Consider the following 12,232-nt stretch of genomic DNA (forward strand, 5'->3'; position numbering starts at 1 on the left):
ATATTTTTCAACTTGCTGTAAACCCAGCCTTGAAATATCAATGTGCAACCTCTTTTAGAGCAGAACATGGCCTCTCATAAGAGCTGTATGAGATTAAGTAACAGCCACATTAACTAAATTCCTGTAGTGAGATTTAAAGACACAAACAAAATAATATCTCCTTCTCTTTAACAACAGCCTTAGGCCTCTATCAGATGCACAGTTCATCTTTAAAACAGATCTAGTATCCACAAAGCCCCTTGAAGACCAATTTTTAAATGTTTTTGTCCAGCAGTTTCCTTTGTTACAATATTCAGAAGAAAGGCAGTAAGCAGCATTACTCACATTCATTACAGAGTTGATCTCTGTGACAGCATCGTCATCCGTGGGGAACTGATAGATCTGCACTCCGTTACTGACCAGCTCGCTCATTATCTTTATCTTAAACTTGTGCAGCTCGCTCTTGGAAATGGTGTCTGCTTTGGCGATGATGGGGATAATATTGACCTACAGTGGGAGTAGGGGAGAAACCAGGGGAACCATTATAGGACAAATGCAGGAGCAGCAGCCAATCATTGCCCCTGGCTGAGGAGCATATTGATGGTTTTGGATCCACTATGGCACTGACTCTCTTAGAATAGCTGTGCCACCTGTACGGCTCCTTTAAATTCCTTACTATGCCAAGCATGTTACGTTTTGTATGTAATAAGACAAGCCACAGCACTAGTACCGCTAAGCACTGGATGTGTAGGATGCCACCATCTAACTATGTTTTCTGCAACAGTAACTCCTGGACAAATAAAGGACAAATGCCCTGCGATTAACGTGGACAACAAGTGGATCAAACCCTCTGTAACAAGCAAAAAAAACCAGACATTATTATGCTCAGAGACTCTTTCCCTGGTTTTAGGCTTAGCTCAGTGAGCACTGGGACAGGACTTTGGTAGTTCCGGTAGGGCACCCACGATCAATAAAGCTCAGACTTTTGCACCTCACTATTGAGTCTCAGTGTCCCAGTTTCAGGAGCTCCAATTCAAATCCACAAGTTGTCTTGGTTAGGCCATTTCATCTCTGAGCTCATCCTCTGAAACGTTACAGATAGTGTGAAATGAGACAGCATGAAACCCTCTCTCATTCAATGGGGAAAACAGAGACTTGCCATCAGAATCTTTGCAGCAATTTATCTTAACACTTGTTAAAACTCCCCTTGAGTGCCACACCATGCGTGTCTCCTGCAGACTAAGTGAACGACTAGGAGATGACACCCAGCTGTGAAGTGCCAGTGTTCTTGCGGTTGGTGTTACTTAATGTCATTTTCACATCAGCAGCTCAGACCCAAAACAAACACTGTACAATTAAGTTACCTCACTTCAAGTTCTGCAAAGCCATTTCCCACGGCTACAGTAAACTCTACAGAGAGAGAGATTTTCACATTCACTATTTAGCCTAGTCTAGCAAAACCTAGGGCCATTTTTACATTTCTCAGGCAGGAAGCCGTTTCACTATCACCTAATACTGTGGAGAGCTGGGAAGCCTGGTACACAAAGCAGTGTTGCGGTTAGGATGGAAAGTCCTCTCCTGTGCTCTGGTGGCCTGGTGAAGGAGAGAGCACTAAGTGAGGAAACAGGCTTTGCTTTCTCTCCAGGGGACCTGGAACAAGGAAAGGCAGCAAGTTGTGAGTGACTTGAGATGTCTGGGGCACCCCAGGAGGTGCTGCGTGTCTGACGCTAGACCGCATAGAGTCTGGAGGCAGGGGAAATCAGTTTGCAGACTTGTCTGTCTCCTCTGGGGGCCTGATACAGGAGGTGGCAGCTGATGGTAGTAACGGGCAAGTGCTTGGGTGCGGGACTCTTTTCAGGAAGTGCTTTTAAATAATTTTCCTCCACTCAGAAATGCCAAATTCCATGGCATAAGCCACCACTTAAAAATTCTGTACTGGTTCCATACTCAAAACAGGGAAACGCAAGATTCCAGACAAATTAAGGGAAAGTCTGATTCGTGCCCTAATGTTTTTCTACTTCCCGCATTTCTGACCCATAGAGGTTGGAATTCATAACTGCTACTTGTTTATTTTAATGGGCGTCAACAGAAAGACCGAGACCGTTCTCCTGGCTCTAAATCTCTTTGTAGCTCGCTAGGTGGCTTTCCACAGCTTTCCCTTCATCCCTCTGCTTAGCTCTCTGGTAGAAAATGAGACCAATTATTGGATCAAAAAAGTGACCCAATTCACTAGCTGCCCCGTAACAGTATTTTCCGATATTAGGCTTTTGTGAATGATGTTTCTACTCATGAACATCAAACAGTGCTAGCCTGACTCTAGCAAATTCTCCTGCCCAGCTCCTATTACATACCTCAGATCTGCCCTGTGAGATCTTTGCTACTCAGACCTTGTCTACACTACAGGTTATTTCGGTATACTTATGTTGCTCAGAGGTGTGAATAATCCACACCCCTGAGCGGCATAAATTATACTGACCTAAGCACCAGTGTGGACAGCGTTATGTCAGCAGGAAAGCTTCTCCTGCCAACACAGCTACCGTCTCTGGCAGAAGCAGGAGTTATTAAGCTGACAGGAGATCTCAGGTTCAATTCTCTGCTCTACTACAGACTTCCTGCATGACCCTGGGCAAGTCACTTAGCGCTTGTCTATACTAAGACCAGGTCTACATTAAAAAGTTAGGTTGACCCAACTACGTTGCTCAGAGATATGATGTAGTTAAGCCGAACTAAAACCCAGCGTAGACAATGCTAGGTCGATGGAATAACTCTGTTGGGGAGCTGGATTAACTGCAGCAACAGGAGAACCTGTCCCATTGTTGTAATTAACGTCTACACTGAAGCGCTACAGCGGTGCAGTTGCAGCACTTCTAGTGAAGACATAGCCAGCCACAGGAAAGTGAATTGCAAAAGTGGGTTAATTAAACCACATTAAACCCGTGTGGACACTCTCATTCAAAATCAGAGTGGCTTTAGTTCAGTTGAGCTCAATTCACTCCCCAAAGTTTACTAATCCACTTTAAATTCACACCTTTAACTAATAAAGATTAACTTTGTGTCCTTGTACAGACAAGCTCTCATCCATAAATGGGATAACAGCTCGGTCCCACCTCACAGAGGTGTTGCAAAGGATAAACACGTTATCATTCAGACACTATGGCAACAGGGGCCATACAAGTACTTAAGACAGACAGACAGACCGCCTAGAAAGCGGTCTGTTGGTCTTGTTCCAGTTCTCAGCGGGCAAATGCCCTTCCTGTATAAAAACCAACACCACAACGGGCCATCTTGTTAACCGTCTGAGCAGAGAGAGAAAGAACGGCGTGGATCCAGGACTCTCAGCTTATCCAGAGTGGTGGTCTTTCCAGGTCTGGTATGAGTCCCGTTTACCTGCATGGAAGGAAGAATGATCTTGGGAGGAAAGACCAGGGCAGACTGTATGAGATTTTGCACTCTCCAGCATTTCTGTCAGTTTGTGCAGACAATTAAGCAAGACTAGAAACATCTAGTCATTCTATTTTTGGAAATTTAATCATCCTGTTTCCCAACATACTCTCTCCTCAACAACCCAAATCCACCAGGGAAAGGATCAGAACCTCAGGCTCTCTCTGCCAATATATCCCATAGCAGCTAATGAAGAATTAGAGCATTGAAATCCAAACCAGAGATCAATTTAGCTCATTGTCTTTATTAGTATTGATTGGCCTAATTTGGCCCTGTAGTCAGACACAACAAATCTTCCTCTTCTGAGAGCATTAGCTAAGCTCAGCCTTCTACCTACAGCGATGCAGGAGATAAAGGGCCCCACACAGTTTGGTATGCCATTCCAATGGCAACCAGGAGCAGAGATTGCGTTAACAGCTGTTTCCCCTTGTATTTTCCTGGGCCCTTGAACTGCTCAGATAAAGTGCAGACCAAGGCTCCTAGGATTTGGTTCTAATCCCCTCTGATCAGATTCTGTTTGCCTGCAAAAGGCAAATCAAGTAGAATCCGCTGCTCCACAATTTAAGATCCAATAGGCTTTTCAAATAGATGATGCATCCAACAATCAGCAGCCAATGCAAATATGAATGTCAGCAATGAGCCAACAGCAAAAAATCCAAATAGACAACGATGTCTCAGTTGAATTAATCTTGGATTATTCCAACTTTTCCTGACACCTGGCAAAAATAAGTAGAGCTGTTTACAGAAAAGACTGGATCAGGAAGATATCGGAAAGCATCCTGTTACAATGATTTTGCCACCTCCTTCAAACTGCTTTTCACTTTCTAAGAACTCATCAACTAAAGATTCATGAAGGAGGCCTAGATAAATAGCAGGAGGAAACCCCCCCCCCACACTCTCCCCATCTTCTCTCCTCTTTATCTACTCCCTGCCCCCACTCTTTTCCCTCGACTTTAAATTCCTTAATTTAATTTTATTTTTTGTTTTGATATGAGCCATAAAAATCACTGTGCCGAGAATATTACCGTTACTGCACAGGAATCCAAGACGGTGTAAAATATCTTAGTCTTTTCTGAGGTATAGCCTTTTGTACTTGCTTTATATGCTGGCACCTGGAACTTGTTTGGTTTGTTATAAGAAAAAAAGATTGGGAAAAAAAATCTAATAAATAAAAAAAAAAACAAAAAACAAAAAACAAACGAGGTTTCAAGTATTGTTGAACTTGATCCACCCACCAAGATGCATCATTTCTCTTACAATGGCTTTCATGTATCTACTTGCTGTGTGAAGGACACAGCCACAATGGACTGACATACAATTGAGCTAGGAAGCAGAGCCAAAGTCTCATCTCACTCCTGACTAAGTTTATAAAGTTAGCACAAGCACATCTCAACAAAGGGAACAAGGTTAAAACAGAAAAAGGTTTGTCCTTCCACTACCTAAATAAACCATTAATGCCACAACATTAACAATGCTTTGCACCTACATAGGGTTTTCATTCCAGGATTCTGCAGTGATTTACAAACAATAATTGAACCTCATGGAACCTATATGGGGTAGGCAAGTGTTAACCCCATTTTAAAGACAGGGAAACTGAGGCACAAGGGTTCACCCTCTGATTTTCAGCTTCCATTGAAACGGATGAGTGCTCAGCACCTCTGTAAAATCAGGCCACAAGTGTCTGAAGTCATTGGCAGAGCTGGGAATAGGATCCAAGGGTTCCTGTGTTCCCAGGCTGCTGCTCAAACCCCTGCACAGTCTGTGAGAAGGAGTGATTATATGTAAGGGCAGCTCTTACTGATTTATTCTGATCAAACACCTACTTCCCAGGCCTCAGAAGTAAAGCTTTACAAGATCTCATGGAATCCCCTTCATGCCCTTTTCTGATACGACCCAGGTATTCATTGTATATTCAGAATTCCTAAGATGCATGTAAGCCTTCACTCACATATCACTAGCTCATTCTAACATGTTAAAGCTTTGGAACAAAAGGACTATAAAGCACTCAAATTTTAAAACCCTGCAATAAAGGAAAGACGAGTCCTTGGTCAAATCGGATCCCACAGTGAAGCAGTAATTGTCATCTCTCTTCTCACCCTAACAAAAAAGGGAGATGAATATTCTTTTCCAGCTCCAATGGCAGCTCATGTTATTCTGTACTCTAGAAGTCACCCAAATAACCCTTTTGCCCTTCCACAGCACTGACTTGCTCCAGTGTAATAAAACTGAGGCCTAAGCCATAAAGTATAGTACTGACTAAGCAGAAGTAAGGTACCACTACACCAAACAGGGCTGGCTATTGAGAGTGGCTTCAAATATATTCTGCAGAGAGTAAAACTCCTGCACCTTTGAATTTACTTTTCATTAAAGTGTCATTGCACTCTGAAAAGGGACTGTGGAAAATTGCACCTTCTTACTCCTCCGTTCTGTAAATGAGTAAAAATTAATATGTTTTCCTAATGTAGTAGAAGTTAACACATTTGTACTTATTTTCACACTCCTGTTCGCACCATAGAGTCAACACAGCTGGATTTTACTCTAGCTTGTGCACCATCAACCAAGCTGTTCACCAAGATCCAGTTACACAGGAGGAGCCTCACCGAAGGCAATGGAGTTGTACATATGTCACTGAAAGCACAATCTGGGAATGCACAGAAACAACAGAGAGCATAAATTGGCCTTCAGAACCACTCTGTCTGGTGATGACATGCAAGCAGTAAAGAGTCTGTCTGGGATCTTTGAACTCAGGTAGGGCACACAGTTAGCTTTATCTTGTAAATGGAGCATGCTGATTGGGAAATCATGGAGAGATGATAAACATGGAGCCCCAGGATGCCAGTTTTACAGAGTCACTTTCTAGGACAGAACAGCACTTTAAATAAATAACTCAGCATGTGTATCTGTGCCACAGGGAGATGATTTCAGTTCTTTTCTTATTTCTCTACTTACACCAAGGGAAAAGCTAGACACATTTCAATTCAATTCAAATATACCTCTCCTTGTTTAACAGACATCTATTATTTACCTAAAATCCAACTTTGAAGATGTTTCTAGCTGCCTGGAAATAATTAGATACAGCAGACAACAGCTGGCCATGAGCTCAGCTGCAGAACAAATGCGGTATTACAACAGGATGGAACGCTTCACGCAAAAAAGCCTTAGTCCTAGAGGAATCTTGAAAATTCAATACGTAGAGCAAGACACATTATTAAAATCATCATACGGAATCAAAACTGTATACCCAAGACTTGACATCACCCTGCTGATATGGTACAGCAGAGGTATAACCATCAGATTCCTACAAAAAAGATCCCTAACCTCCTTGTTAAACAAGTCTTGGAACTCAAGCCAATATACGATTCAATCCATAGGAGACAGAGGAGGATGGTCTAGTGGTTAAGGGGCAGGTCTGGGACTCAGTAGACCTCGGCTTTGATTCCTAGTTCTGTCACAGATTTCTGACCTTGAACTTGATCACCAGAAGTTCACAATAACGTCAACATCTGTTGTGATTAAACCCTTAATCTCTCTGATTCCTCAACTGTAAAATGGGGATGACAACATTTACCAGCCTACCAGGACAGTGCTGAGAGGCTAAATTAATGAACGCTTGTAAAGCACTCTGGGATTCTTGTAGTGGAGAAATGAAAAATATCTATCTAGGCCTGCGTCCATCATAAGAAAGGTCACCATTCTTCTATTTCCTAGTCATCTAAAGGCACCGCATTTATCTAGGTCAGTAGTTCTCAACCTGTGGCCTATGGGCCGCTTGACGCCCAATCAGCACACATCTGCTGCCCATGTGACATCCTCAGGGCCATACAAGTAGTCTATATGTTGTGTGGATGTGGCCCACATAACACAGATAGCTACACATGCGGCCCACAATGGTAAAAAGGTTGAGAATCACTGGTCTAGGTAATAATTCCATGCAACACAACCAATGTTTCAGGAAAGGGGAGGGTATGCAATGGAACCGTCTCAGTGTGGATCAGCCAAGTGAGAAAGTTTGGAAGCTTGGGGGGGGGGGGGGGAAATGCTTCTCATATACACCCAATTACAAATGATTTATTTTGGTCTGATCCTAGTAGAAGCAGGAAAATGGTCCCACTATAACAGGGAACTTTCCTGGCTTCTCTCGTACCCCGCTGGAATCGGATAGCAAAAGGATCTGAATCCCCACCCCAACTCCCTTTACCCAGATGCCCGCCTGACCTCAAAGACTCCACTTTCTCTCTCCCATACAGCAGAGTCCTTTTAATCCTGATAAGGCTGGCTCAGGATCCCTGGGGGGGCTTCACCCCAGCTTCATCACGGGTCACTCAGGACAGAGCTGAGGATAGCCCCACACTGGGGTACTGTCGTCTCACTGGCCACTTCCCTGGCCCAGTGATTATTACTATGAATTTAAACCACATACAATTTATTAAAACAGCAACTGTAAAAAAATAAGGGAAAAAAATGAAGAAGCTGAAGGATCAAGAGACCCCGCCCTATGGGCCAGGGAAACACCAAAAAGAATAGCCTCTGGAACTCAAGAAAATTCACAGCCTATTCCTGACACATCCCAGGCCTCCTTCCCACAGCCTGGCTCTGCTGTGCTGATACTGCAGGTCAGACACCTGCTGTGGTGGTGGCTACAAGCCCTCAGGCCCTACGTATCAGGATCTTTCTCCCCAGATCAGCTCTCCCATTGGCCTTGCATCCCCTCCACCGAGTCCAGCCTTCAAGGCCCTCAGCCCAGGGTCCCCACTTCAGTTTCTCTAGCCACTCATTGCGCTCAGATCCAGTTTACTTGTGGCACCACAGACCCTCCGCTATCCCAGTTCTGATCCCGCAGCTCCCCGCTACAACAGCTCGGGTTTGGCTCACTGTTGGCGTGGCTGGTCTCTGCCGCTCCAGCTCCTCGGTGCTGGGCTGTTGTTCTGATTGTAGGCACTCTGCGTCTGGGGCTTTGGCTGCTGCACTCTCCCTGGCTCTGCGCTGGGCTGCCCGGGCACCCCCAGCTCAGAGGACAGGCTCTGAACTCTCAATTCCCTCATTGACCTGACTGATTTGGAGTGCTGGCCTTTCCCATTGGCCCTGGGGACCTGTCAGTCCCAGGATCTTGACTCCTCTTCGGCCCTTCCTCTTTCTCCTAATATTGGGAGGGCCAACCAAAAGAGCACTAAGTTTCAGTAAGGGGCTAAGAGCCCCTTACACAACGGCCAAGTTAAAAAGGGCCTGGGGAGACATTAAGGGAAGGGAATGCACAAGGAAAGGAATATAAAAGCTTTTTGTGGGACCACAAAAGGCGCCAGGGAAATCACATATGGGCATTCTTGCAAACATATTTTAGAGAACACGTAATGCTGGCATCACACACCAGGAGCCAGAGTTCATTAGGGGAAAGTTTTCAGATGCCCCATGATGTTAACGTAACCGCCACTACAGTTACAAACAAGCCGATCGCAAAGTGGAAGTCAGTAAGGAGTCCAGAACTGTGCCAAATAAAACACAGCCAGCTGCCGGGGTAGGGGGGTGGGTGGAAAAAAACAGACTGAAGCAATAAAAGTCTAGCATCCGGGAAAGTCCATCAAGAGCCAGCTATGAACAGAGACTAAGGTGAGGTTGGGTTGGGAAGTGGACCTTAAAAGTGATTCAGAGGCTCCCTGGTTACTGCAGAGTTCATGCTGTAGTTACCTCACCTAATCCCTCATGGCGCTGAGTGCTTTCGAGAGAGACGGACACCATCAGATTCCAACGGTTTCGATCAGACTGCACAGGTGAGAACTGCGATATCAGACCCTAAACTGACAAAGCTAAACTCATTTTACCTGAGCCACATCTGAGCTCAGGCACTGAGAAATTTGCCTCCAATCCTAGTCGATTTCCTAGTGAAAAATCCCACCACTTTACAAACAGAGCCAGCAGGGGTTTAGTTTCTTTTTCCCCCAGACATCTCCAGAAGGTTGAACTAAAGAGGATGTGTATTTTAAACTGCCACAGGTACCTGTAGGTGAGGTAATATCTTTTATTGGACCAACTTCGGTTGAGGAGAGAGGCAAGCTTCTGAGCCACACAGAGCTCTTCTTCAGATCTGGGAAAGGTACTCCCAGCATCACAGCTAAATGCAAACTGGAACAGATTGTTTAGCATAAGCAATTAGCACATATTTTAAGGGACCATTCAAGGTAGAGCAGTCTAACACCTCTGCAGTCATAGGACAAAAAGAGGGGGTTAGTGAGTTACAGACTGTTGTAATAAGTCATAAATCCAGTGTTTGTTTAGTCCATGAATTTTAGTGTCTAGCGGAGTTAGGAATTGAAGCTCCTGGGCTCATCTTTTGAAAGTGTTGTGCAGATTTTCTTTTGAGGATGAGGACTGATAGATCAGACGTAGAGTGATTGTTTTGTGAAGAGTGTTCACCCACAGGTGTTAAAAGACAAAAAAAAAGAATATCTTATCATTTTCCTGTCTGAGTATATTTGAGGGCAGAGGGATTGTCTGGTTTTGCCGACATAGTTGTTAAGGGCATTTAGTGCACTGCATGAGGTATGCCACATGTTGTGAAAGGCATATGCAAGACCCATGAAATTTGAAAGATCTGTTGTGAGAGGTATTGATCATTGCAGCAGTGGAGAGATGTCTGCAGGTTTTGCAACTGTTGTTCTAGCAGGGTCTGGTGCCACTTTGAATTGATGAGTCTTGGTCTGAGGGGAGCTTGCCTCTGACGACGAGCTTGGAGAGGTTGGGGGTTGTTTGAGGACTTGAAGTGGGTGTTCAAGAAGATGGGTTGTAGTCATCTGATGATACCACCCCATACTGGAACCTATCCAGGGTAAGAGACACGGGTGGGGTGTGCAGTTAGAGAGGGTTTTATTTCTGTATTGAAGCATGTTGTCTTGAGGTATCTGGGTGGTCCGTTTCATGATGTGATCCACTTCTCTGGTGGAGTGTCCCTGTTTGATGAAGACAGTTTTAAATGCATTAAGGTGTATGTCCCAGACTTTCTCCTTGGATCGTATTCTGGGATATCCGAGTGCCTGGCTGTAGATAACAGATTTCTTGGTGTGTTTGGGTGGTTAATGGATCTATGAAGGTAAATGGGGTGAGCTGTGGGTTTCTTCTATACAGTTGTCTATAGGGTTCCATTGTTAAAACTGATTGTATGTGTTCAGGAATTTTATGGGAGTGTTCCAGAATTTAATGGGTGGGTAGTGGTTGTTGAAGTTGTGGGGGAAATCTATGTGAGATTTTAAGCCGTCTGTTCAGAGGATGAAAATATCAATGTATCTCAGATATATCATTGATTTTGTGATGCATTTGTCCAGAAATTCTTCATCAAGGTGGCCCATGAAGAGGCTGGCATAGTGGAAAGCCATCCTAGTACCCATGGCTGTTCCCATGGCTTGGACAAGGCATTTGTTGCTGTTATGGGTGAGGATGAAATGGATGAGTTGAGCGATGTGTTTGGGGTGGATATCTGAGGGTTGTCCATTGTCTTGTAGATATTTGAGGCAGGCAGCTATGCCGTCATTGTGAAAGATGTTGGTGTATACAGAAATGACATCCATGGTGGCAAGGATGGTGTTTTGAGGAGGTTGTTAATGTTGTGAAGGAAGACAGTTGCATCTTGGAGGTCCAATAAAAGATATCATATCACCCACCTTGTCTCTAACATCCTAGGCCCTACACTGCTCCAACTACACTGAATACAGGTACCTGTAGGCATTTAGCTGATGATGGAGAAAAAAGGCTGGCATCCTAAGTGTTAAATATTCTACAAGACAAGGAAATCATTTTAGTTAAAAATGCAAGATAAATAAGACATCAATGACCTATGAAACCTGCCTCCAGTTCCCCCACAGCATGCTGACAAGTAGAAAGTGTGTCAAGAAGACTACTTTAAGCTGCATGCATGTCATGTAACGAACCACATGACCTAAAGTGACTGCTTGAAATACAGATGTAATCACAAGCTAGACTATAAACAGACCTAGTTTTTAGGATTGCTATGACCTTTTTAGGTTATTGCCCTTATCATACTTTGAGAAGGCAATATGGTCCAGAAGTTAGAACCTACATGTTCTCAATGGTTTGTTCCTGTCTCTGACATCGATTTGTTGGTTGATCAAGTCACTTATCCTCTGACTCACTTTTCCAATGTGAAAATTGGGACAATTCTAAAGTACAGCTGTGGTAAGTCAAGTCCATATGTAAAAACATTTTTCCTCAACAATTTCTCTGTCTGTATATCCAAGGACAAAATCTGTTACCTTTAGCAAGAAGTCTACATTTTTACTGCTTTTTTTCCCCAGTTATCACTACTGACAATCCAGCTAGCACTGCAGTTCCTACAACACAGTTCTGGGACAGTGAGCTGGGGCCTGTCCTGGCTTGCATGTCAGCAAGCCCTCTCCCCTCTCCATCCCCACCAAACTAACAACAACATTTAACGAAGCTTCAGCTGGAGACTCTTTGGTTTTCACTAGAGATGATGAGCCAGAAACAGCCCAGCTTGACTTTCAGATCCCAAGCAAAGTAATTACAGTGATGGGTGCTGTAGAAAAACTTGAAATAGATGGTTTTCAGACAATTTTTTTTCCTTGAAAAAGGAGCACATTTTATATGGAAGCCACTGGGAGAAAATGAACACAGAACCCCATGAAACCATCTATATGGAGTCACTCATCAGGCAGACCTGTGCTTTAACCAACCTAGCTCTCTGAGCTGTTATGAGAATTCATCAGCTGTTGTCTATGAAGTGGTTTGAGACCCTTGCATGGAAGATGCTATGTATTAATATTGCTTTACATCTAACTGGAAGCAT

At 44.0% G+C, this 12,232-nt stretch overlaps 1 protein-coding gene across 3 annotated transcripts in view; it reads right to left on the reverse strand.

The window, feature by feature from the left end:
* SEPTIN8 (septin 8) overlaps window positions 1-12,232 on the reverse strand; it is a 66,486-nt gene that overhangs the window by 24,270 nt on the left and 29,984 nt on the right. For all 3 annotated transcript variants that reach the window (XM_067566464.1, XM_067566463.1, XM_067566465.1), the window contains exon 5: window positions 325-486. In XM_067566464.1, coding sequence (XP_067422565.1) covers window positions 325-486 — 162 coding nt within the window. The remainder of the gene's footprint in view (window positions 1-324; window positions 487-12,232) is intronic.

Source organism: Emydura macquarii, unplaced genomic scaffold (assembly GCF_026122565.2).
Source record: "Emydura macquarii macquarii isolate MOO-44397 ecotype Brisbane River unplaced genomic scaffold, CSIRO-AGI_Emac_v2 contig_2768, whole genome shotgun sequence".
In the NCBI taxonomy this organism is placed as follows: domain Eukaryota; kingdom Metazoa; phylum Chordata; order Testudines; family Chelidae; genus Emydura; species Emydura macquarii.